Source organism: Cuculus canorus, chromosome 9 (genome assembly GCF_017976375.1).
Source record: "Cuculus canorus isolate bCucCan1 chromosome 9, bCucCan1.pri, whole genome shotgun sequence".
Lineage (NCBI taxonomy): Eukaryota > Metazoa > Chordata > Aves > Cuculiformes > Cuculidae > Cuculus > Cuculus canorus.
In genome coordinates this window covers 5,182,901-5,210,311 of record NC_071409.1, presented here as the reverse complement: position 1 = coordinate 5,210,311, position 27,411 = coordinate 5,182,901, and the positions used below count along the sequence as shown (strand labels likewise).

At 39.9% G+C, this 27,411-nt stretch overlaps 1 protein-coding gene across 1 annotated transcript; it reads left to right on the top strand.

Annotated features, from left to right (window-relative positions):
- The first annotated feature begins 205 nt into the window (after positions 1-205).
- On the top strand, positions 206-27,358 carry SLC25A36 (solute carrier family 25 member 36). Its single transcript, XM_009560353.2, has 7 exons — positions 206-364; positions 10,188-10,358; positions 13,257-13,334; positions 15,771-15,871; positions 23,057-23,123; positions 25,598-25,887; positions 26,551-27,358. Exons 1-7 carry the CDS (start codon positions 324-326, stop codon positions 26,742-26,744), a joined length of 942 nt encoding a protein of 313 aa, XP_009558648.1. The 5' UTR covers positions 206-323; the 3' UTR covers positions 26,745-27,358.
- Positions 27,359-27,411: the final 53 nt, after the last annotated feature.

Sequence of the window (27,411 nt, the reverse complement as noted above, 5' to 3'; positions counted from 1 at the left end):
ACCCGTCCCTTCCATATAGCCCCGCCCATCTCCTCTAGCCCCGCCTGTCCCGCTCTAGCCACGCCCCTCTCTTATTATTCGCGTGCCTCTGTCCACGCCCCTTCCGTCTCACTCCGCCCCTCTCCCTCTAGCCACGCCCCTATAGCCCTCTAACTCCGCCTTCCCCTTCTCTTGGCCCCGTCCCCGGAAGTCGCGCGGCTTCGGTACGCATTTAACGCCGCGCCCCGGCTGGAGCAGCCCGCCTCGGCGCAGCGCGGGGCGGAAGCGCCCGGCAGTCTCCCCGCCTTCTTTCCTTCCCTTCCGCCCGGGCGCAGGCGGCGAGGATGAGCCAGAGGGATACTCTAGTGCACCTCTTCGCCGGCGGGTAGGTGACCCCCGTGCCACGGGGACGGCTCCGGGGGGAAGCAGTGGGAGGCGGAGCCTGGCCGGGGCTGCTGGGCCTGGAGGCCCGGGGAGGGGGTGTCTGTCAGCCCGGGGGTGCGGGTGGTGGGGGGGAAGGTTTGCCTTAAAAATACGCTGCTCCTTGCGATCACCTTTCTAGGTGTTTATTCTCCGTTTGGTGTTCTTCTGGTGAAGCGGCCCGAGTCCTCCGTGCGTGGGTTTTCCACCTTGTCAGAGATGCTATCTCTCTGCTCAGCAGGGTGGAAAACATAGGCTGTCCTGAGTTGGAAGGGACCCACAAGGATCATGGAGTCCAACTACCTGCACAGGGCACCCCGAAGCTCACACTGTGTGTCTGAGGGCGTTGGCCAAATACTTCTTGAATATTGTCAGGTTTGGTGCCGTGACTGCTTCTCTGGGGAGCTGCTCCAGTGCTACACCACCCTCTGGGGGAAGAATCTTTTCCTAATATCCAACTTAAACCTTCCCCAGTGCATCTTCCTGCCATTCCTTTACATCTTGTCCCTGGTCACCAGAGAGAAGAGATCAGTGTCTGCTCCTTTTCCCCTTGTGAAGAAGCTGTAGAATGCAAAGAAGTCTCTCCCCAGTCTTCTCCAGGCTGAACAGACCAAGTTACTTTAGCCACTCCTCATACAGCATCCCTTCTAAACTCTTTGCCAGCTTGGTGGCTTCCTGTGGACACTCTCCAATGCAGGTGGTAATGCTAATGTTGAAGGTCCACTGTGTTGCTTGAATGCATTTCAACACTCTGGTGTGTACTACTTTCTGATGAGGGTCTTGACGTGGTCATGCAGCTTTCTGTCTGTTAAGACAGAAGAAGTTGAATTGAACAATATAGCTAGAAGTAAAGGTGTTGCCTTTGCAGCCTTGGTTAGGTGTGAGGTAACTCTTCTGGCTTTGCAGGTGTTTGTCTTCATCTTTGTAATGCTTGGGACATGTACAGTTACACAGCTTTTGGTCCCTCCAGGGATCAGGTGGGAATAGCATGTAGCTTAAAAGAGCGAGTTGTTTGTATTGATCATAAAAACGTATTTGGTTAGTGAGCATGGCTGTGCGGAAGTGGGAGAAGTGACAGACTGAGAAGGTACTTCACATCCCAAAGAGAACTTGAAGCTTGGATTTCAGTCTGTACTCATTGACTCTGGACTGGGTGTTTGAGGTGGAAGGAGCATGTAGTGTTTACTCTGAGCAGATCGGGCGGAGCTGGATACACAAGAGCACGTTCTCTGCTTTTGGCACACTTCCCAGGCTTTCACTATTGCACACCTGCTTCAGTGCTTATGTGGGTGCTTATTCACCCCCCCCCCCCCCCCCGATTTCTGGCACCCTGCCTGAGAGAGGGATTGTGCAGCAGGAGGCCCAAGATGATAGTAGGTACTTTCTTATTCAGAATCCACATCCTTGTAAACATTCAGAAAAGCAGCAGGAGTGCTGCTTTACGGTAGCACTTGAACTTGGTACCTCTGTGAAGGGGAAGTTACTCGGCAGAATCCTGTGTGGTAATAGAGACAGGTTTATAAACTTGAAACCTAAGACTGGATCAAGATTGCGCAGCACAACTTGTTCACTGCTGTTTTTAACAGAGAAGTCTGGTCTACCGTTAGCTGTGGGCCAGTTGGGTCAAGGGTTATACTGGAAGGAAGAAGCCTGATGCTGTTTCCTCATGTGCCAACCACGTGTTTCCTGTAACCTTAGTTCGGCAGACCTACCAGTGTATATTTGGTGACGTTTGGCAGTAGGAAGGTTATTTGGGGTCATCTCATGACATTTTGTGAGTGTAGTGGACTGTATGTGGTCTTTAGTCTTCAGTGAAACTTAAAAGAGAAAGGAAGAAAGACTTGTTTTCCTTTAGGTTTCACTAGAAACTGTAAGAAAACAGGATTGTCTCAGTCTCCTGGCCTGTTTTTGTTATATCCAAGTTCTGTCTTCAATTCCTGCTTTCAGTAATGAGACTGTAACTGATGACATTGCTGATTGAGTAATGTATGTAGAGCTGACCTGGGTTTTCTGTGTGGCTGCCTAGCTTTTTTTTTTGTGACAACTCAACAACAGCTGTCAAACTGTAACACTTCCTGGCCATTACAAGTTTACATTGGGAGTTAGTTTCATGTTTCTAATCATTTTCTTCCCTTCCTTCCTTTTTTCCCATCTCTGCAGGTTTGAGAGACTCTTAAGATTGCTGCCCACTGGGGTGGTGATGGCGAGGGAATTACTCAGCAATTGCTTGCTTTATAAGTAATTTTTACTCAAGTAGTTTCATTTTGAAGAATCCTATTTGTATTTCATTAATAAAACCAATGTTCTGTGATAGGAATACTATTTCTAACTACAACAAAATAATATAGTACTCATTTTGGAATGGCTTTAATGTGGTTTTAGCATAATTATTGAAGTGGTGTATTTTTTCTAGAACAGACAACTCAAATGATTTTTATTGGACTAGTTCAGGCATTAGCCAATACATCAACAAGGTTCGACTTCATGTATAGCCCCTCCCACCCCACAATGTAATACTTGGACCTCTTGACTTTTAAAATATAGAGTAGTCTCTGAAGGTGTGCATGTAAAAATAACAGCTATCACATTGAGAAGCAGAAAATGCATAGCATGGGAAGAGCATCACATTCACAAGAAATAAGGTAAGGTAGGAAAATAATTTCCTCTTTAAAAAAAGCTTGTAATTTAAGTACTCTTTACTTAAAGAAAAGCTGTTTTATCTGATAGATTTAGTAAACAATTGGTTCCATGCAGGAAATTTTCTGTCACTGTAGCACATGCCTAGTTTTCTGGGCTATATTCAAAGCTGCTGTTGTGCACTCTGTACTGAAGAGTAATTGCAAGGTGTATACTTTAATAGACTGATAGCGTGCCTGGAGTTAAATTTCATGCTGTGGCATGTTTGAAATCGCTTAACTTACATTTTGTCACAATGCCCCTGTTTGTTAGGATCTGTTTCAACAAACCATGTAGTTGCTATGGTTCCATTTGCTAATGCTTTCTTCCCTTTGTGAGAACAGGAACCAGATGGATACCTGTAGTGTTGGATCCTGCTAAAAATTGTACTTCAGGTGAAACTCTTGATTTCCCCAAAACTCCTTCTTGCCCCCAAGATACTTGGTTGCATTGCTCAGAATTCTTGTGTTTTGGGAATCAAATTGTTAATGTTTCCATAGGTTGTTTTTCCATTCCCTAGTCAGATACCAACTGTTGTCATTCTAGTCAGGGAGTTATCAGTATAAACTCAAGAGCTTTTATTCCAAACCAAGAGAGTCAACTGGACATTCTATGCCCTTAAATTAAAAAACAAAAATTATGAGGTCTTGTGATTGGAATGTGAACTCTGGATGAGCATTTTAGCTCAAGTATGTAAGTTACACTGTAACTTGCTTTTGTAGTCATTAGACTATTTACATCAACAAAAAAGTAGAAAGAACTTAGCGTGTTTCTTTATAAGGAAAATTAATGTTTTAGGTGTATCTCCTTGCATAATTAGTACATCAAGTGAAAGTGCAGGTGTTGGCTAGGTTTTCATGATTTGTTCTGAATTTCTAGAAAACATACTTCAATAGTTCTTTATCATACAGTCTTTCATCAGGGTATGTCAACTTGCCTCGCCTTTGTTTCCTCAGCAAAAGGAGGGACCCCTTTGGGTTAGGGAGTGAGCAGCTGCTTTTTTTACTCCAGGGTTGGACAGTATCAGGCTTACGTCTTCATTCTTTCTTACTTTTGGTGTTTCTTGCAGAAAGTTGGGTATTTTCTAATTTTGAGAGATAATACAGAGAGGAGCCTACTTGTTCTGTTTGTAGAACTGTCTCGAATTGACCTGTCATTTAAATCACTCTTTGTCTGCCAGAGGTCCTTGGCAAAACCTTGCAGTAGCTGAAAGTGTTCTCAGAAAATACACTTAAGATAAATGCTTGAATTCTTTCAGAAGGTCAGATGCTGTTGACATAGATGAAGTAAAGGTGAAAGAAGGTATTGGTTAGTAATTTAACAGGTAGTGTGATGATTTTTCACTCCCTTTCAGAAGATAGACCCTTGAGCCATAACCGAGTTGCCAAGCGCTTGGACTCACTGCTGCCCTAAAATACATTCCTGATATAACCCTGCATGTCTTTCAGAACAAGTTCCTCCTGTTGCAAAGCATAGGACAAGGTTAGTACCTTCCTGTCAGAACCTGAGGTTGTTTTTGTTCTCTTGTTGTTGAAGTAATAAGACAGTATTGGTTTAAAACACTGGGTAGCTTGTGTTTTACTCTGACATTACCAAAGTGCATAAAAATTGTTTAAGAAATGGTGAAGCTGGTGTTTCTTGTGTTTCCTTCCAGGCGACTGTTTTCAGCTGGTTTTACTTAATACATATTTACAACAACATTTGTATTTACTCTAGTTTATAACAGAAGTTATCCTGTATGTGTTGGTGTTTGTTTTGGATAATGGAACACAGTGATGTTTGTTCCCCTTGTGGTGCTTTTTCTGCTTTTTCTTGGTGTCTGCCAGCACATCAGGGGAATTTTATTTTTGCAGTCTTAATTGGCATTAGCAGGTTTGATTTAGTGTTTTTAGTTTAAGGATGTTTGACTTATGCTTTCTAAGTTTCAGCAAATAAAATGTTTGGTGAATAATAAGGGTGTTAAGAGGTTTTTGGCTACCAGTAATCATATCCATACTAAAGATGGAAATGGGTATAGTATGTAAACTTAGTGTAATAACCAGAAAACCCTGAAAATTGAGAGTTGAGATATTATTGCTGTTCTAGTTGTCCTTGTTCAACACCTTAAATTCCCCCTAAAGAGGCATACTGTACATTCAATATCCAAACCTGCAGCTTAATCTCTTGCTGTGAGTTACTTGTGTTGTAAGACAGCAGTGTGAAATTCCTGATAGATTTGGGATGTGAATTTGCAAAAAGTGGTGAAGAGATTATAAGTTATGTTTGCAGGTGGCTTGGGATTTGTTTCTTTTGACAGTTTTGAGCTCAGCTTTTTTTTTGCTGTTTCTGTTGGCAGCCTGTATTTGCATGGGGCTCTCGTTTTTCATCCAGGAAAGTGAAATAGCTTGTAAAATATATCAGTCAGTGTAGACACAAGATAACAGGGTCAAGGATTATCTTCAAGTCTTCGAGGCCGTGGTTGTGAATTCTATGAAAGGTGACTGTGAGACAAGCACTGTGCAGCCTCCTTTTATTTGTATAAAATACACAATTATCTGGAGGAATAAGAACCTTCTTGCACTAATAGTTTCACTTCTAGGTCAGCTGACACTGGCACTGGGGAATGCTAATCTGTTGTGAAGCATTTATAGACAGTCCAGTGGTTGAAATTGACTCTTATCCATGCTGAAGCTGTCCAGGCTCTTACTTGCCAGGGTGTAAGGTAACAGTAGGAGATAACTCAACTGTTCTGGACAAAGGCAGGGATTCCTTATCGGGTACCCTCAGTTTGCAAGAATAGAAGAAGCTTTTATTGTGCAGCCATCTCTGGAAATAGAACCTGGGATCTGAATGCCAAGCAGGATTAGGTTTCTGAAGCATGTGCATATTTCTTTCCTTGTGGTGCCTTACAGATGATGCAGATTTATCTGGGGAAGTGGTTGTCAGTGCTGTGTCTGTGTTTTATTGCTAGTGGAGTTTAAAGCCGGGATCATTCCAGGTTTGTTTCTGTTGATCTGGGAAGTTGATTGACTTCTAAATGCACATTAAGGCTTAAATGCAATGTTTGGGACTGCTTTGCATGTGTGCTTTCTGGAATAAGCTGCAGTTGAGGAGAGCATTGCCATCTTCCTGGATTCTTCTGTCCAAGAGATGTCAAGTAGACCACTGGTTTTGGTTTTACTGTTTTAAGTTTATCACAATCCTGCAGGTTAGATGATAACATGTCTGAGTGTGGTATCTGTGCCTTCTTGTGAAGTTTAAGCTGCAGCTTTCATTCCATATATGTGACTGTATTAGTAAAAGATTTATTAACTTTTTTTTTACCTGCATGTCTCTTTTTGTGGATTTACTCACTGATCTTTTGTCTTTGCCCTTCAAACTGTGTAGGACCCCCAGGTGTATTCTCATGCCATTGTGTGATTGTTTCTGATGGAAGTCAGCTTTGTGATTTTTTTTTTTTTTGCTACTTGGTGAAGCTGACAAAAGGCTTGTAGTAAACATTGATTAGAGACAAATGTCAAATGTAGGGTAGGTAAGATAAATGGTGTTCAGAAGACCACTTGCTTATTAGAAATTACTGTAAACGTTCAGACATGGGGGTGTCTGGGTTTTGCCCTTCACTTCCAGTTGATGCTCTGTCATCAGGAGTGTTTGCTTACTGACTTGCTCTACCAGGTAAAACTCATCTAATGCTGGAGAGCAAGTTACATGTTAGTGTTTCCCCGCCACTGAGTCCTTGGGGTCTGGTACTTGACTGGAGATGCTGAAGCTTAGAGTGGTGATAAGCAGTAGAATTTTAAGTAGTTTATAAAATCCCATTTGGGTTATTGAGGAGAAGTAATCTACTAATTTTACTATTGAAGTGGTGTTACAGACTATGCTACTCCCTTATTTGTGTTAAGCCACAAACTGTAGACTAATTCCCCTTCATTTGAGCTGGTGAGGAGAGTAGCAGGAGTGGCTTTGGCAGTCTACTGGCAGTGTATAGAAGGCTCATGCTAAGCTGGAGCTGGTGGCTTGCTGTGAGTGGCCTGCCAGGACCTGGAGCAGAAAGAACTAGCTGTTGCTTTCATGCTATTTCCAGTCATCTGTTTAATAGGGAAGGCCAAAAATGTATTTCTAAGTAAAATATACTGCTATTGATGCTGATGACAGAACAGCTTCTAACAAGTTGCTTATTTATACAGGGTGCATAGTTATTGAATTGCCTGTGTTTACCTACAAGCTATATTTACTGACAGTTTCTTATAAACAAATGAGTCAAGCCTTGCAGTGTTAAAGTTCAAGTGAAGTAGATAAATTGGTATAGTTACTGGATTATGCTCTCATGTAGTGGTTCAGTTCAAACTCGGTGCATGTTGTGACTACTGAGCAAGTCCTAGTTCCTCAGCATTTGGGGACTTTTTCTTTGCCTCCTCCAATTCCAAATGCTTTATTATATGGGGCTTTTTGAGGGCTGGGACAGTGAGGTAGGAGACTTTGACAGAAGTAGTTATTGGTAGTTTTGTGAGGACTTGTTTGGGCAGACTCCTCCTCATTTGTGAGCTGTAATTTGAGATCTTGATGATGAGGGGCAGCAGAGAATTTTAAACCAAACTACCAATAGTTAGAAGAAAATATTCAAAATATTCTCAGGTTCATCTGAGACATCTTAAAGTGTTAAATGAAAAAGCCAGCCAACACACAGTAGTAAAACGGCCAAAAGGTGTTGATTATTTGCAATGACTTGAATGGCAGAATGTAGTACAGGTAGAGGATGCACAGCTCTTAAAAGGAGGTGGGTGTTTTAATGCTTCCTTATGATGCATACAAAAATTGTGCTGGCTGCTGGTTATCGATGAACAATGATTGCTGTAGGCAGGCTTAAAAAGAACACGCACTGGGTAGTTGTATGTCTGCCCTCTTCCCTAGTATCTTGTAATCCATTGCTAGATGAAGTGTTTGTAACCCATCCACAGGGAGAGTCTGATAGGAGTGCTCCTGCAGTCAGGCATCCCTTGTGGGGATTTGAGTGTGGTGCAGGGAACAAGCAGGGTACAAGCTCCAGGTCAGTGTTAATCTTCAACTTCAGAACGTTTTTCCAGTGCGACGTAGCTGTGGATCCAGCCAGTGGCATTAAAGGCTCCAAATTCCAAGCCCTATTAATAAATGAAAGCCTAGCTTTTTTTTCCCCTCTTGCTTTCTTCCCCCTTCTATAGTATTTATCTCAGTAGTGTAAACCATATCACATGCGTTCTCTTGCTGTTACTGTTTGTTGGAAACAACTCATGTAACCTGTCTAAAGTGAAATGCAGAAAGATCCTGAGGTGAGTAGGCACAAGAGGATCAAAACCAGAGGCTGCAATAAAGGAAATAAAACCTAAAGCCAGCTTCCTACGTTGTGGGGGCAGACACATCACCATCCAGCAGTGTCTGCTGTTGAACTGCAGTAGGAAATAGTCACTTGCTGTGAGACTCGAATATGCTCAAGCTCTACAGCTCTGTGAAGTTGTGTTGAGGGCTGGCTTACCTGTGGTTCTCATACGGTGTTTGTCATGAACCCTAACATGTCATAGGCATCTACTGCTTCCAACACTAAATAAAACAAATATTAGCACATCTAGTCTGTTTCTTCCTGCAACTCTTATTTTTAGAAGTCTATTTTTAGCTTACATTGAGAGGAGTAAGCCAGTGAATTGCTCTTTCAGAGACGCTTTAAACATGCTACTCTAAAAGCTGTGTCTGTCTTTTACTGCACACGTACAGCACATACTGGAAGATGTCTTCCCTATTCCTGTGAGATCACTTTTTTTCCAGACTGATATAGTAACTTGACCCCTTTACCCAATTAAAACTTGGGAGAGAGCAGACTTCAGTCTCATGTTGGAGTTAGAAGTGGCACAGGATGCCTTTTGGCTTAGTAATAGGATACCTCTAGGTCACTAGGTTTAAATGGAGCATTAGGTGAACATAGTCAAATGCGATCATACTTTGCAGCTGTTTGGTATTGTCAGTTCAATCCCTATGAACAGATGAGCTTCTCAGGAAGCAGTGCTGTGCAAACAACTACTGTTATTTCTGGTAGTTTCTACAGCAGAAGAGTCAGACTAAAAGCTGCCTTCCTGGGAAAGTATATAGGAGACCTTGAGTCTTAGTTAACTGCTCTTAACTTGTACTGAGCTCTCCTTTGCTTTTCTGGAGACAGTCTGAAAAATAGTATTGAATAAGTCTTACAGCTTGGTAAAGGTTTTGCACGTGTTAAAGCCTCTTGTGTTACAAAAACAGAGTTGATAGCTCATCAAAATCCAACACCAGCTCTCAATATTGCATCAGAGAAAGGAATGCTGGGGCCAATGAATTTAGTCTGAATTTTATTTGGTAGTGGATTTCAGACTGAGTTGTTACTAGTGTTAATATTCTAAATCTGTTTTGGTTTTTGGTGGAGTTTTCTTGGTTTGTTTTTGTGGGGGCTTTATTGGTTGTGTTTCTTTCCTTTTGCATTTCATAGCCTGGTCATAGTTTTAAGAAGGGTATTTAGCAAGATTAAGAATGCTGATATCAGAAGAGGTTCAGGGGGATCACTTTTTTAATGGTGAGACTGTTTTGTTGAATTTTTTTCCCTTCGGAGACTGTACGTGATTGCAATTAACAGATAATACAAATTAGTTTTGAAGATGGCTTCATAAGTATTTCAGTTTTCCTTTTATTAAATTGCCACACAGCAGTGTTTACGTGTAGTCCTGTGTGCATAGTGCATTCATCTTCTATGTCCTTCAGGATTTTTGGCACCGTGCTTGTGGTCAGGGCTCACAAAACATTCAAAAGAAGTTAAAATTTACCCTAAGAAGTTAAACATCTCACATACTGAGCTACTATGCAGGGCTAATTTGGACAGCATGTACTGAAGACTGTGCACCTTCACTACTTAGGGAAACTTTGTTTTTGTCTGTTTAAATTTTCACCCCAAATCGTGAGGTTAAACTGACTTAGCCATTTGTTTGCCTTCAGGGGCAAATAACTGCAGCATTGTCATGCATGTTCCAGGTTTTTTTTTTTCCCCCTCTTGCAATTTGACAGAATATAATGTTAATTATACATTAAAGTATCTTTCAGTTTCTTTGCAGTTAATGTGGTGATCCTATTCCTTTTTACAGATGTGGAGGTACTGTTGGTGCAATTCTGACATGTCCACTGGAAGTTGTGAAAACGCGATTGCAGTCCTCATCTGTGACACTCTACATCTCTGAAGTCCATCTCAACACTGTGAATGGTGCTAGCGTCAATCGAGTAACCAGAGTTTCTCCTGGACCTCTCCATTGTTTGAAGTGAGTGTATGTGCTACTAGATTTTGCGGCAGGAGGAGGAGAGGGTGTGTTGGACAAATTCATATGAATTATTCACTGTCATCTATCATGCTACCATGAGACCGCTTTCTGTATTTTGCCTTTTAACTGTAAGTTTCATGTTTCAGTTTTCTGAATGTCCCTTGAGTTTGTACCTTGAATTAGCGTAAGCATTAATACCCTGTACAACTCACAGCTCCAAACTGCATGCCCAAAACACACTGGGAGCACTGTAATACTTAAGTGTCAGACTTTGTTTTCATCCTGAAAGCGTTTGTATGAGACTTTAAACTGTTTTGTGTCCAGATTGTAGGTGTTGCTGAATATGGAGGCAAGAAGCCCTTTGAAATTTAACTTGGCTTCTTAGTCTCTCTTAGCTTTCAGTGCTCCGTACCCTTTCTGCATTTCAGTATTTTCTGGTGGATGTGTGACTAGAAGTACTTTTTTAGAGCTAGTAAGAGAGAGTCAAGAGACAGGATCACAGATTGGATTAGGTTGGAAAAGACTTAAGATCAAGTCCAGCCCTTAACCCAGCACTGCCAACTCTGCCATTAAACCATGTCCCTAAGCACCACATCCACATGTCTTTTACATACCTCCAGGGATGGAGACTACCACTCCTCTGGAAGGTTTTTTCCAGTGCTTGACAACCATTTTAGTGAAGTACTTCCTCATATCCAGTTTAAACCTCCCACAATGCAACTTGAGGCCATTTCGTTTTGTTCTGTGTCTTCTTGCTTAGGTGCAGAGACCTACACCTGCCTTGCTACAGCCTCCTTTTGGGGAGCTGTAGAGAGTGATGAGGTCTTCTCTCTACTCCTTTCTCCAAACTGAATCCCAGTTCCCTCAGCTGCTCCCCATAAACTCTGTGATCCAGACTCTTCCCCTTCTCTGGATGTGCTGCAGCCCCTCAATGTCTGTCTTGCAGCGAGGGACCCAAAACTGAACACAGGATTAGAGATGCAGCCTCACCAGCGCTGAGTACAGGGGCATGATCACTTCCCTGATCCTGAGTGCCCCCACCATTTCTGATACAAGCCAGGATGCTGTTGGCCACCTAGGTCACTGGATGGGTCTGATTTCTATTTCTGAAGTGCTTTTGAGTATGTATTCTGTATTCCAGTTCCTGCTGTGCAGCAATGCTACTTACATAGTGAAATTGTATCTAATTGTTATGGGCGCAGTATATGCCAGCACTTCTAAATAGTGGTGGTAACCGCAGAGCCACTGTTCTCTTTTTTTGCTTATGGAAAACAAATGGAAACTTCTGGCTTGATTTAGCAGCAGAACTGTGGTCAATCAGCTGCTGGAAATCAGGATAGGTTTGTAATCTTTCAGTGCTATAGATGGCTTTCACCTGTTTGTTCTGATAGTTGAAACAAAGTAGCTGTTCATACAATGGTAGCTTGCTGTATTGAGTAATTGACTTGTCATTAACCTGCATGTCTCTTTGAAGAACAACTATATGGGAGAACTATTTGTGTATATTGGCCAGTGTTTCCAAGTACAGAGTTCTGTTTTGCAACATCTAGTGAGGTAGTTAATTCTTAACTTTGTCTGTTTCTAAAGTAGTTGCTAGAATTAAATGCAGTGGTGGGGTGTGGATAGTCCTTGTTCCTCCTCCCATGTTCTACCATACTTTTAAAAATACTGATTAAGCATCTAGATTTGTTGGGCAGATAAATTTATTGACACTGAGTGTTAATGGGTATCCCTTTGCTGTGCCAGTGGTTTTCAACTCTTTCTAAAACCCACAGTTGTGTGATAGGTATGCCAAACACATGAGCACTAATATTGCCTTATTTGATGTCTCAATTCACTGCTCATATCCCTGTGTTTCTCTAAATCTCACAAAGATGGGAGGTCACACCTTCTTGCCACCCTACCAGTGTTTCTAGAGCTGTTTATAGCAAACTTGATACCATGAGTTGTTAAGCCTGTGCTGTGGTTGTGACTCTTTGCATGGGTTACGCTCCTTTTCCTGTTAATCTCCAACTTAAGTGGGTTACCTTGTCTGAGGAGGTAAGGACTGCCTTTTCTGGAATGAGTTGGAAAGGAAAAACGAGTGGCTCCACAGACCAGCAGCTGTTCTTGGGTAGGAGCACCCAGGCAACAGTTTGCAAATCTGTGCCAGCCTCAGGGAAGGGCCACTTCTCACACTGGACGTTTTTTCCCCTTTATTGTAGACACAATCTCTGTACTACAGAAAGAATAAAGCTATGAATGGGTTCCTAGTTGAATGCATGGTGAATTTAAATAATTTTTGGGGATGGAGAAGGCAGGACATTGTATCTAAAAGACTGCTTTCCTCTAATTTCTGACATCTAACTTAGAGTACTGCTAGGAGTCTTGTAGAATCAAACCAATGTAGCACATGCAAAGCTGTGTTAAGATTTCTTTTTTTTTTTGAGAATAGTAGATAATAGATTGCAAAACACGTCCTTGGCTGGGTGTGATAATTGGTAGAGCTAATGTCATCTTAAGCTGCTCTCAGAAGATATGACTTGCTGTAACTGAACCTTTGTAAGTGTCTGCTCCTCTTGCGCTTCACCCCCTGTCCCTCCCACAGAAGTTGGGAAGTTCCAAGGTGTTGGGAGCCGAATGGTGAGAAAAGGGATATAGAACAGAATCAAATATCTGCCTCCCGTACAATGTACAACCTCCAGTAATGTGAACACTTCCACAGGCAGTATTTTCTCCCTGATAAAAGGACATGTTCTTTAACTTCTGAATGACAGAACTCTGTGTATGTATGTGTCCTATCTTGAAGGTAAGTCCACTTACATGTAAGGCTTTGCTTCTGGTTATAGTTCCTGCTATGTCATACGTTCCTTAATTTTGATGCCAATGTTACAGTATTGTTGCTTCTTTGTTTTCTAGGATGATCTTGCAAAAGGAAGGTCCTCGTTCTCTGTTTAGAGGGCTGGGCCCTAATCTAGTAGGCGTTGCTCCTTCCAGGTAAATACAAACGTGTACAATAAATTAAATAAATAGGATGAAGTTTAGGTTGCTGTACATGATTTAAGTATTTAAGGTTTATTTGAATGGAGTTGTACCTGCAGTTGTAAGTGTTTAATGGCAAATAACTTTTGTCTTCTGGGCTAGTACTTCCATCTGAGAAATGGAGACACTTGTCTGCAGCTCCAGTCTCGCATCCCTGCACTGTCTCAGCATTTACTATCCTATATGCTACTATAATAATATTTACTAGTGTGTACCATCCCCTATGCAGAGTTTTGCCCAGTTAAGAAGGAAAATGCTTAAGGAGTTGTATGTGTAAACAAGAAGTTTTCACATTTGGAAATAGGTAAGTAGATTTAGCTTTCAGTAAATCGAACTTCAAGAAGCAGTTGAGTGACTAGCTTTAAAATAATGCGTCTGTCTTCCTGAGTTCTGGTGAAGCACAAATTGCTGTTCCCTTGCAGAAGAAAGCCTGTTCTGAAACCCCAAAAAGGGCAAGACTGGGCAGGATGACACACTTGACATTTGTCCCAGAGAAAGCAGCTTTAGCAGTGGGCTGGACTCTCCAAAGGGTACTGGGGCAATGTCAGAGTGCAGTGAGTGAGGATGTAGATCTGCTCCAGTTGGCAGCGGTGTTGCTGCTGTCAGTCGCTCTGCGTCAGCACAAATGCTTTAACTGCTCGGCTGCTGCTGGCAGTCAGAGCAAGGGGCGGGTTATGCCTGAGTTGAGTGGATCCTTACATAGAAGCGCTAGCCTAAGTTCATTCCAAAAGTAGAATAACTCAGGAAGAGTATGAAAAGAAAGCTGTGTAAAACTTAGAACTATTTAATCCTGGGTGAGGCTTACACTAGTCTTCTGGCCTGTTTTTATTTCCTTCTATACATTTGAGACTTCATGCGGGGTGAATGTATTCCCCAGGGGTTTTATTTTGTTTGACTTTGTGCCCTGCTTTCATGGGGTTTTTTTTAATCTGAAGGGAACACTTCTCTCTTGCACATGCAGTTGAAGTCTCTTAAATTTTCTGACTTAAGGTCTTTGGATGCTTCTGGGAAATCTTACTAAACTGGACTTTCCGTTCAGCATTGATCTGTCTTCTACTTGTATCTGACAGATGAGGTTTTCTCTAGATCCTCTGCTTGAAATGGAAAAACAGAATTTAGGAATCGTAGTACTCTTATTTTAGCAGAATTTTTAAGGAATTAGGAAGACCTGAGTTTCTGGCCTGTACTTTTGTCTAATAGCCCAGTTTGGTCTGTATGTTCAACTTTGATATTACTTTAACTGCATGTCTTATACAACAATTGATTCTGCTTTATAAGGGACTAGCCTCCCTCAATGAAAAATATCCTTGATTGCCAGACTTTCAGTAAATATTATGTGAAATCCTCTAATCCTCCTCTTTCCCTGGGTGAAATACTTCGCTTGTTCATGTATGCACACAGACGCCTCTCACCTACCAAAATGTCCCATTGGAATAATGTGTGAAGTCTGATAAATGAGCACATTCTCATTCCCCTCCAGCTGACTCAGTCTTCATCCAGTATTACGTTTCAATTAAGCATTAGCTAAGTGGATTTAACAGCAGCTCTTTGTTTAAATAAGCTGTAGAGAAGCATGTTTCATAACATGTCCTACACACTTAACTGAGTCTGGTTCCATTTCAGAAATGACACCCACGAAGCGAGCACTTTGTCTTTTCTAAAATAAAGAAAAACTTGTTTGCACAGCTAATGAGGTTAATGTGGTTTTTCATCTATTGGTTTGACATGCTGACTTGTGTTTAGCTTTGCTCTGATACCAGCTCACAGACTTGAACATATGAGTTTACTCTTTTTTGTAGGACATGCAGAGCGAAATGTCTGTTCTAAATACAGAATTAAACCAAAATGCTTATCTAGCCTCGGAGCTGTTCTAGGAATTAAATTTTAATTTTTAAATACAAGTTGAAGTATAACCACCAGTTACCAATATTTCTATTGTAAATGCTAGAATAGTATGTATAAAAAGTGTTCTGTCTGGTGTAAAAAGCTACATGCTTGCTAATTGTTTTGAAATGGTGATGCTGTTGAAATGAGTATGTCCATTAGGACAAATTTTTGTTATTGAAATAGAGGGTACTATAACTTCAGTTCTCAGTTCAGCGGTGTTTTGCTTCCCTGTGTTATCTTCATAGTGTTACAAATCTCTAACTACCTGTCCTTCCCTGTCACTAATTAATTGCAGCAGCTGTGGAAGAAAGTTGCTAAGTATGGTCTTTATGTTTTTTCTTTTCCATTCCTACAACAGTCCCATGACTTTGCAAGAGTTATTCCTGGTAGTTTATTACTCAGGAAGTGAGACTTGGATGGAGATCGTGAGTTAGTGAAGTTAATGGCAATGCTCCTAAGGGTATCCACACCAATGTAACAAATTGGGTTTTGTTTTAATTTTAGAGCGATATATTTTGCTGCTTACTCAAACTGCAAGGAAAAGTTGAACAAAATTTTCAACCCAGATTCTACCCAGGTACACATGGTTTCAGCTGGTGTGGCAGGTAAGGATCTAACTTTTTAGCTTTGTTCTAGAGTGATATCTACAACTGAGAGGTGGCAATAAATGTGGAAAAAGGCAAACCAGAAAATGTTCAGTGATTGATCTCTTTTGTAGTGGTTACCTTTGGCGTCTCATTAAGCAATTTATCTGGAGAATATGTGCCTGGGACTTTGCACTTAGTGTTAATGGAGGTTTTTGCGTGTTTGTGTTAGAGTAGTCTTTTCCTGGGAACATTGCATATCTGCCTTTCCAATTGTGAATTTGTGAAATGTAAAAAAACTTGAACAGTAACTTTTTGCTTTACAACCTATGAAGAAGATGGTTTGCACTGAACTCTGGTTTAATGTTTCTTTATCTGTTTTTTACCAACACAAATCTGTAACAAAAGTGCATCTGTCTTTCTTAAATATGCCTGTATATATATATGACTTATGTAACACTAATTTCTCCCTTGTTCAAATACCAGTCTGTTTGTTCTAGCACTGAAATGACATAGAAGAGCAGATTGCCATCATTCACCTATATTCATCTCTGGAACTAAATTCCTATTTTGTCTGTGGTGCGACTTATGTATGTTTTATCAGCTACCAGTATTTATTATTTGTATGTTCTGTGCTTTGAGAAAATTATGTAGTGGAATTAAAGGCAACAGAGCTGAGTTGTGGTCATGGGCTTAAGCTGGTGAAAACAAAACTTGGGTTGGCCACACTTCACCTATTGTTGCCTTTCTTTACTGCACAAAAACAAATTGTTGAAAGTGTTCTTCTGTATAGGCCATAGACACTTAATAGCTAAGTTCTGACTATTTTGTGGTAGCTTGTTGTAATTTTTATTTCCTGTCAAATTTTACAAGCAGCACATGTAGTGAGTACTAGCAGTAGGGGATGAATGATATCAGGGTTTGATATCAGATTTGAGTGGCATTAGTTTTCTATTTGGTACTTGCTAATAAAAAGAACATGGAACTTTTATGTTACATTAGCTTTATACTTAAAAAACCTGCTAATGCTCATCTCTAGCACATAAGATAGCAGTCTTTTACCTTTTCAGAGGTGTGAATAGAACCATTTTGTTTCAAATGGGCAAACATAAGGCGCTTGGATGATGCGGTATTTTTATCATCTAGGATTGGTTTTTTTATAGGTGAGCAGTATGAGGAATGGGATGGAATGGAACTTCATGTGAATTTTGTCCTAATCAGTTAATTGCTCCGGAAAAAAATGAATTGTCTTCAGCTCTGTCAAGGGGATAAAACATGTCTTTAAATTCAGGGCAGAGTGGGGAGGAGGTATGGGTAACAGAAACAAGGCTATCCTCAACTGAAGACAGCTTGTGTAACTCATGCTGCAGACAGACCAAGTGTTCAGAGCGTTCCTTATCTTTGGCAGTTACTGCCTTCGTTCTGTAACTAAAAGGACATCTAGGATGCTGTGCTGTAGTGAGTTTTCCCAAATGCTTGCAGACACAAACTCTAGTTTGTCCGGAAGTTCTGTGTGCTTATTAACTTGCTTCCCTTCCAGAAGGTCGTTATAGATCTATGACTGCAGGCGATTGGGGTAAATACATTTGAGCTGTAATTGCTGTCCACCTTTCTACACTTGTATGCAAACTTTAATCCTGTTCAACTTTTGTGGGTGTTCTTTCTCACACTTAGCTAGCTTTGTAGTTGTATTGCTAAACTCCATAGCCAATGGAACTGGATGCGTAGTGCAGATTGACACTATGGGTCATGACTTGCTTCCTCTTGAAATGTGTTGGCACTCTCTACTACAGGTGTTAGAAGACCTTTAAAAGAAAGTTCTTGGACAAACTATTTCGCAGTACTTGGTGGTGTACTGGCTTATATGAAAAGGACTGTAGTTAAATTAAGCAGTGCTTTCTTCAGAATGTGCTAACCTTGTTTTTGTAATTCTAATGTATTTCAGAAAATGCACTTAAACCAGCTATAAACAGTTTTACCTGCAAGGTTTGTATTGTGATGTGATGCAAAGCAACTTGAGGAAATGGCAAAATAACAGGGATAGGATTGAATGTGAGCTCTTAATTGGGTGACTTAAACAGGTTAACACAGATGGTTGCCATAATATTTGTTTTGGAACTTAAGATTTCAAAATTCACGAGGTGGATAAATGCTTCTAATTAGCAGAAAATAATAAGAATTAGTTCTTTCTTTGCAGCTGTCATTGATTTCAGTAAAGAATTGAGTAACTTAGTCTTAAATGAAGGGTTTTGCTGGATATGACCTTTTTGTTGTGCAAATATTTCTAATGCCTAATGAGCATAAGGTGTTGTTTGCACTTAAAAAGCTTTTCCTGTAGGTTGCAACATGCAATAATGGTGCAAAAATACAACTTTAAAACAATCTGCAGCTTGCTGTTTCATCAAACCGCTGTAGACAGTGAAATTCATTCAACTTCAAATGCTGTTTGTGTCCTTTGTTAATACATAAGTATCTCTGGCTAGACTGACGTCATTAAGTAAGGATTATTTTATGCACATGGCATTTTGTGGAGTGAAAACCTGAGGTATGGTATTCTAAGCGGTTTGCTTTGGTTTTAGGCCTGATTCTTCCTTCTCATGGTAAAACGTATGTTTGGTTTTAAGATTCTTTGCTGTGTTTGTTTTATCCCAAGGAGGATGAATTATGCTACATGCTAATATCCGATGCCTTATGCAATTAGGAATCAGTGGGGTTTTTTTGCTGTGCGCTAGCTTCTAGCATATAATTTGCATCATACCTAAAATGTGTATTGATATGAAGTTCTTGGCAGCTCTTTTGACTTACTACACTGCACATCAGTTTTCTTTTTGTAGAACTTGGACAGCAACTATATAAAGCATACTGTAAGAATGAGAGCATTTGCTGTTGTGAAAATGGTTTATCTGTCCATTTCGAAGCTAGACTAAATTCTCAGACTCGCTATATGCTCTGCCTTCTCATTGCACTCAGCCTCTCTTGCCACAGAGAATAAAAATTGTACTGAACTGAATGAGATGCTGGATTCCTGTATGGGTTTCTGATTTGCCTTTTTAATGACATATAGCCTCATTCAGATTGACATGATTGCAAATCTGCTGCAAAACTACTTTGCCTTGTATACTATTGCTGTTCTTTCTAGAACTCTACTGGCAAATCAACGCAATGTATTTTTTTTACTTAAAGTGGTTGCAGTTGTTTTTAATAAGTACTTAGAGTTACAGAAGTATGGTATCTCTTTAATAGTATGTAAACAGTTAATGAATAACAAAAAATGTTTATTTAGTTAATTGATTACTGGTAGTAGAAAGCTTGATTTCATAAGGCATCTGTCTTTTTCAGTCCTGAGACAAGGCTAGCTTTTTTGAATATTTGGGAGGGTGTGGGGAAGGAGGAGGGAGCTCACTTGTAAATTTGATGTATAGGTAAGTATTTGGAGATACAAAAATTGAACTGCTGCAAATGAGCAGAAGTTTCAGTACTCAGTGCATTTTACACAAATATTTTGATATCTTTGGCCTGTTCTGATTATTTCTTTCTTTTTTCCTAAACTTTTACCTGGAAACAGTTAGATCTCACAATAACTTAATTCACAAATCCTTCCAATGGGATTCAATTTGTGCACATGTTCTGATGAGGTCACTGCTTGTTGTTATGATACAGAAAAGCCTGTGTCTATTTTAGGCATTTACTGTACATTTCTCCCGTGAAAAGAGTGAGATCGTGTCATCTCATGCTCCCCACCCGCAGGTCACTTCCTGCAGAAATATGGACTAACTTAAACCTCGTGAGTACTGAACTGAGCGTCTCTTGCAGCCTCTAGTGTAAGAACCACACATCTGGTTTGTAATATCTATTAAATAAACAAAGTAAGGGGAATTCACTTTTATTTTGAACTCAAATTATGTACGTTGTGCAAAGACATTGCTTCTTAACTCTATTAAGAGTTATTTTTTTTCTGTGCAGTTCAGGGAAAGGTGGAAAATACCTTTCACTAGTAGCTGCTACTGTACTTAGCTCTAGCTAATTTAAAGTCCCTCTTGGGTTAAACAAGGCTTTTTGGTTTTTTAATGTCCCAGAGCTGCCTTTAAAACACTGCAGCCAATATTCTGTATTGTCACGTTATTTCAAGGATCTGTTTTCTTTCTTTTTTTAATATGTATATAATCTTCTTTCTGTCTTTCTGTTTTTTTCTCTTGTTTTGTTTTTTTAACTACCTTCTACTTTTAATTCAACATTCCATGTTCACATGCGTCTGTATCAAGTACATTGGCTTATAGATTAAAAAAAAAAAACCCTTAACCTTTGATATATGACGCATAATAGGAATACCTGGGATCTTACCTGTCAGGAGCGGGTGTAGTCAGAAAGGTAGATTGAGAGTTTTGTTTGAAACAGGGATACAGTTTCACAGGAGAAAATAAAACCTAGAAAAGTACAGGAGTTCCTGGTATTGCCAAATTGATCTACCCTTCTAAAGAATCTGGAATCTTTCTTGAGGATATGCCACTTCGATAAGCATTATGAAGTTCAGTGAGACTTCTAAAAAGAAATAAAAGAAAAAGGAAACAATTGATGGAGCTTCATAGTAGTTGCTGAAAACCGCTCACCCTTATTTTTTAACCAGTACTTTTTACCACAGATTTTCTGTATTTAAAACAAAAGCCTATCTTTTGAACAATCCCAAATGGGATTTTTCATATTTTGGAGTGCTTTGCTTTTGTGTCAGCATCACCTGAAGTCTATTTTTCTTTCACTTAATGTATTTACTGAATTACTTCTAAGAATTGAGCTCTAGTCATGTCACCTTGAAACCTGAGTTATTGAAGGCTCCTTTGATTTGAAAGCTTTGGTTCAAACTGTATTGCTGTTTAGGCAGTGACAATACTAGGGACAACAACTGGCTATGTTGCCGAGTGTCTTATCCTACCTAATGAGGTGCTATGGTTAAATAATGGTTTATAGCAACCGCTCGCCTGTGTTTCCAGTTCCCGACTTGGGATCTACAGAGACTGATTTTAGGGGTGGAATAGGGAGAGGAATAGGTGGAGAGGGCCTAACAAATAATGCTGTAATGTAGTCTGGCAGTAGCAAAATTCCCAATAATGCAACTTAAATAGGAATGCTAAAGCCTTTTTGGTCTTCTTCACTTGTAATTAAGAACTAGGAGGAACTTAAGATCTTTTGTCTGCTCGGAGAAATCTTTCCTGCAAAATGTTGGTAGGGTAAGTTAGTAAATTTTTTCCCACCTTATTTCAAAGCTGTTATTGTGGTTCTGTGCATTCCTGGTGTCCTTCACAGCATTATAGATACAAAAATATTCTGGTTTAAAGTAAAAAAAAAAATAATAAAGCTTTCTAAGTGCTAATATAAAGAACTGAAAGATGCAAAAACAATGTTTTTTTTCAGTTTAGTCCAACTTATGGTCAAGTGCTGCTGAAATCAGTGGAGTTTCTGTGGTGTTAAGTGACAGGTCAGAAGGGCTCTGGCTAGTTGAACTGCAGAACCTTTTTTGTGCATGTGATACATTTTGGAACAGCCTGTGCCTTGCTATGGCAGAGTAGCTCCGATTTAAGTTATGTAGTTACTTGCATACATGAAATACAGGTAGAAATCACTTTTGGCCTGTTAGTATTTCCCTCTATCATATGAAGGGTTATATATGTACCTAGACATAGGAAAAAGTAGTGTATAAAAAATGCCAACCTCAAACCTTTATCTATGACAGGAAGTTAGGAGGCTTGAATCAGGTTAATAATCTATTTAATGAGAAGATAAAACTGAAATCTCTAATGTGGTTTTGCTACTTTGGCACAGAAATACTACTAAAATCTCCATAGCTGCTAAAATTTGTAGTTTGTCATTCGGACTGTAACTGAAAATCGTAATGACCTATTTAAGATTTAGGGGTGGGGGTAGAACAAACCTCAGAACAGTTAAGATCCCCTGGCATTTCTTTGAGTATTGCAGTCATTTGTGTGCAATGTAAACCTAGATTGTGACTGAACAGAAGTAACATGTATGCAAGCAGTGCTGCTAAACACGTTTGTGTAAGCTGTTAATGATCTCCATAAACAAGCTTATCGATAGCCTGTTTGTTGTACAGTGCTGTGCACCAGATATGCACTGGACAAGGTAACTCTGTTGCTTTCCCCAAATCCAGTCCATTCCCTTGCAGGAGGGCAGCATGTCTCTGTAGTGATAGACAAGTGATGTGTGTCACCTAGAAAGCAAGTGTCTAAATTTATCATCTCTTGCCTGGCCATGTTCCAGCTCTTCCCTTTTCCTTTTTTCTCCTGCAGACATGACACCTCATTAATGGTGCATGTGTGGTATTACAACTCTAGATGGTTTTTATTTTACTCTTTTCAGAGCTGCCTTTATTCTGCTCTTTTTCTGTGGTTGTGCAGAAGTAAGAGTGATTCTTACTCCTGTTCTTTTCATTTTCTTTAATTTGTTTCCTTTTCCTTTTCTTCCTTTTTTTTTCCGTGGACTGAAAATCAAAGCTTTAACCCTTAGACCTTATGCAAGCCCAAATAGTTGCTGTCTGTCTGGATAGTTGTAAGTCATGCTATTTACTTTAAGAATTTAAACACTCATACTTGTAAAAGTATTCCTAGGCCAACCAACAATCTCTGCTTAGAATGCTAAATAACAATAGTGCTTAAAATTTAACTCTTCTTTATAGCTCAATATTAAAAGGTCTCAACTTACAGTAACACATGCATTTTAACTGCTTCAGAAGTAGGTAGTTATTCAGTCTGCATGCTTTTAAACTTGGATTGTGTTTCAGGTAGCAAATATAACTGACACAATGTTTTATACCATCTCAAATTGCAATAGCTCTATTTGCAATGCATCCTTATTGATGTTTGCCAAGTTGGCTAATGTTAGTTTAGATAGCTTCGTTCTATGGTGTTAAAACAGGGTTGGTATGATTAGGCAGGTGGAGAAATGTATGCAGTTGGGATTATTTTATGTGGGGTGACTTGCTGAGAATCAAGCTTAGTTAATACTATTGTTAAACATTTTTTTTAATTTGACTGTATGGATTCATAAAATATCAGTGAAGGGCTACAGTGGGTACTTTGTAAATATCAGTATAGTCCGTATTTTTGCATCCACCGTACCTTACTATGTGGGTTTCAAACTTAGATGCAGTTGCTCTTGTGGTAGTATCACATCTAACTTTTCTTTTAAATATTTTAGGTTTTACTGCGATCACAGCAACTAATCCCATTTGGCTAGTGAAGACACGATTACAGCTTGATGCAAGGTAAGAACCTTCTGAAGAATATCTACTGGTAACAGTGGGAAACCTCACTGCTGTGTAAAAATTTCACTGAAGTTATGAATTAGTTTTGCATCCCACTATAGAATGTTTTTTTTTTAAATATCCAGTGTTTTGAATTAGGGAATTGATACTAATGTATCTACACGTTATGCTATAACTTTTCTCTATTTTAATCTCTTCTGCGTTATGCATGAGGCTCTGCAGTAGAGTGACCAGCAAATTTGGAATTAATTACAAGGTTAAGTCTCATTAAAATAGTGTTCTACCAACCGTATGCTTACGTTTTCCTTCACTAATACTTGTTTAGTTTCAGGTGTTGAGTTAAACATTCCTCAAACAAGGATTTAAGAAATTTAGCAAAAGCTTACAAAAATGCCTGAAATCCTGGGTTTCATTTTTTTTATGTACAGTTAGCTTGGTTTATACAAAGGGCGAAGCTACTTTAATGGATCAGAACACAGGATTTGCCCTAGTGTGGGATACTCAAAAGATGTTGTTTGCACTTGTTACAGAATCAATAACAGAAACAGTTTATTATGAAACTTAATGAAATAGGTTTTTATGCAAACGGGGATGAAGGAAAAACCTTCTTATTCCCATTCATTTAAAACTGTAGGGACAGACTGATACCATATAAGTGTCTCAATACAGCTTTCTTCTTTTTATAGATCTGGTTACTGAATACTTAATACGCAATATGAAATTCTTCCCTCAGCCATCCTAAATACATTAATGAGCCATATATTTCTAATTTGGACATCTGTCAGACTTTTAAGTGGGTAGTAACATTTTTTCCTCTTAGTGGGCATATTGTCTGCTGCAAGGTGACCATAGTAAATGTCACGTGAGATTAACGTGAGATTTTTTGATACCATACTGTGATTGGGGTGTTAACTCCATGACTAATTCTAAGGGGCTTTGGGTGCTGTGTGCAGCCTCATGGCATCTTGTACCTATGCTTGGAGTTTTTTTACTGATTAATGAGTTAAATTGCTTAAACTGTAGGATCTTCAGGAAATTGGGGGAACATTGTGGGTTTGTTTTGTACATTATTTCTGTACGTGGTATGAAGCATGTTCATGTAGGAGGCCTGAGGAAGGGTCTTGTAATTTTGTGTAGGACACTGCAATTATGTGGGCTAGTCTTGCACATACTACACTGCTAGCTCTTCTAATTCGGTTATTGGAGACAGAAACACTTGGCCTGTTGTGTTATTGTGGCCTGATTTTGTCTGTTAAGCTCTCAAAAGGACCTCTGATCCCAGTAAGAACTGTAGAAGGCATACGTTCTGTTTCCAAAGTGAAAATGCTTTTGCTTTCAAGACCATGTTGTATATCTGACAAACTCTTGGAGCAGTCTGTGTCTGTGCACTCATCCAGGGGTACCAGGACTGTGCTGGAGTGCCCCTGGGGCTGCAGCTGCAGGCCTAGCTTCTCTTGCATGTCAGCGCAAAGGTGCCAGCCCCTAAGTTATTCGCAGCATCTGCCAGTTAACTTAGGATCTGATCCTCAGTGATGTGTGCCCACTTTTTCTATTAGTTGGGCTTGGTAACTTGGCATTTCTGCAGGTTTTAAGCCATCACGACTTAAATTCTGCCATCTAGTGGTGCCTCATTCTACTGATGTAATAGCTGCTGGCACTTAGTCTCTTTGGCAGCATCCAGGAGTTACCGTAGCCTCTTCTGAGGTTATTTGTAGTTTTATTCTGTGTGAATTGCTTGCCCAGGAGACCTCTGCTGGCAGAGCCCATATGCTGCAAGTGCCTGCACTTGCTGCTGTGGTGGAGCATATTTTATATAGTTCTGTAATTGTTTAGCGTTCTGTATATGAAGCACTTAAACATGTACAAATCAATTCAATAAGCAAGCCAAAAAAGACAGTAAGATTTTATTTACCAAATATCAGCTTATACTGTCATGTCTAAGCATTTTCTTTGAAAAGAGTAGTGGTTTAAATGAATCAAATAAGCTGCCTATGCTCCCTTTGCATTGTCTTAGTTGTTTGCCAGTAGCTGTGATGCTGTGAAGCCTGTGTTCTGATGCACTATAGTCATAGACTCCTAAAGGCTCTGCTGCAACAGCTGTGTTTCTGGAACAGGATGGGTAATTGCCATGCTACAGAGCTGTTTGAAACAAAAATTGGGGAAATAACTCGTAACGCAGAAGAAAATGCTTATTTTTCATGAAGCCTCGAGCTGTTCAACCTGCCTGATAGGTTTTTCTTTAGTCACTGTATGAAGTTTGGCTTGGATGCAGTGTAATGCTTTGCCCGTGTTTAGTGCTGAGGACCTTTGAGACTTTAACTACAGGTACTCTGTTCTTAGGTGTATCTGGGTTTGGAGCCAGTCAGTAAGTGAGATGTTTCCTAGGTGGTTTTGCCACTGGAGTAGAACTGCTTAATTATTTTCTAGTCTCAGGTTGCACCAGCTTGATATCTGCTTTGCTTTCTTCTTTTTAGGAATCGAGGAGAAAAGCGAATGAGTGCTTTTGAATGTGTCCAAAAAGTTTATCGATCAGATGGTATTAAAGGATTTTACAGAGGAATGTCAGCATCCTACGCAGGCATATCAGAGACTGTTATTCATTTTGTTATTTATGAGAGTATTAAGAGAAAACTACTGGAGCATAAGACTGCCTCTACCATGGACAATGAGGACGAATTGGCAAAAGAAGCTTCGGACTTCGTTGGAATGATGATGGCTGCTGCCACTTCTAAAACTTGTGCCACATCAATAGCATATCCCCATGGTAAGTGGGGTGTATACAGCTGAGAGCCTGAGTCAAAGCCATTGAAGGGAGGCATTTTTAGTGATATTTGTAGCAGTCTTTGGCTCCCTTGCTCAAGAACTGTTTTTGTCTAATGCTTTACACTTTAGATTCAGCAAGTCGAGTATAGTATTCAGAAATGGAAGTATTTAAGTGGATCTTTCGCATGGCCTTTTAGGCAGTGTTTATTTTTCCCAAAGGATTTGTCAGGATGTGGCCTGAAGTACTTAAAGAACATCATTTTTCACTTCATATCTCTCAACGAACTCAGCAGTTTTGTTTAACTTGCCAGCAAGTTCTTGTCTTAGTTTGGCAAGTAATTTTCCTGCAAAGTAGTTGTGTTTATGCTTTGTGTTAATGGGTTGAGTACTTAAACAGTTGCAACTTAAAAGCTAGAACAGTCCTTTTCTGCATTTTAACTAAGCGAATTAACTCTTTGCCTAGTTGGATATCAAACACTGCCAAAAATAGAATTTTTTTTCCTTTTACACATACTTGGTTTGCTTCTGTGCTTGTCTTACTTTTCAATAAGTTCTTGAACTGAAATTATGGAAGAGGGAAAGGTTGTCATGTAAAATCACAAATTGGTTACTGGGAGAGATAATAAAGTGGTGAACATAACCACATGTGGTTTTCTTTGTACAGAGGTTGTACGAACAAGACTAAGAGAAGAGGGAACAAAATACAGATCTTTGTTCCAGACATTATCTTTGCTTGTGCGAGAAGAAGGATATGGATCGCTCTACCGAGGTTTAACTACACATCTGGTCAGACAGATTCCAAACACAGCTATCATGATGTCAACCTATGAAGTAGTAGTCTACTTGCTTGATGGATAGCAGCGTGACAAGGCTTCCTAGAAGAAGGTGGAAGATCGAAAGACTGGAGTGGACCACTGAATGTCAGTGCCAATGTGATGGGCAAAAGGAGAGTTATATCAGGAACATGCAGCTATGGACAAAACAGAAGGTTGACTGTGGGCAACTATGAATAATTTTGCTGCCTTATTGTATGGTCTCTTGGCAATGTGACAAATGAGAGCTACCTGTTAGGGAATGCCTTTATACATTTCTGAATTAAATATTGTTACTCTTTTTGTCTGTTAATCTAGACCAAGCCATTCAGTTCTCTTCAGAGACCCAATGGGTGAGGGAGGGAGCCTAAAATATGTTCTTGGGCAGCCTTGCTCACTTAGTGGTAGCTCTCAACTACATCTTTTTTGGTTTTTTACTGCACAGTAACCTCTTGGTAAAATGGGGAGGACAGTACTTTCATACTTTCCCATATCTGAAACTTCCATTCAGTTGCTCTGAAGACTCATAGAGAGTGAGGTAGTAGTCAGTGTGTAAGGTTTTCCTCGTTGCTACCTCAAGACAATATGGTGCAGGGACCCAGAACAGAGTTATTTCATTAACAAGGTGGTGTTTGTTTTTACTTTGAAGTTTTGAGCAGTGTTGTAGATTAGTGAGAGATCTGACTGTTAATCATCAGGTTATCAGTCTCTCA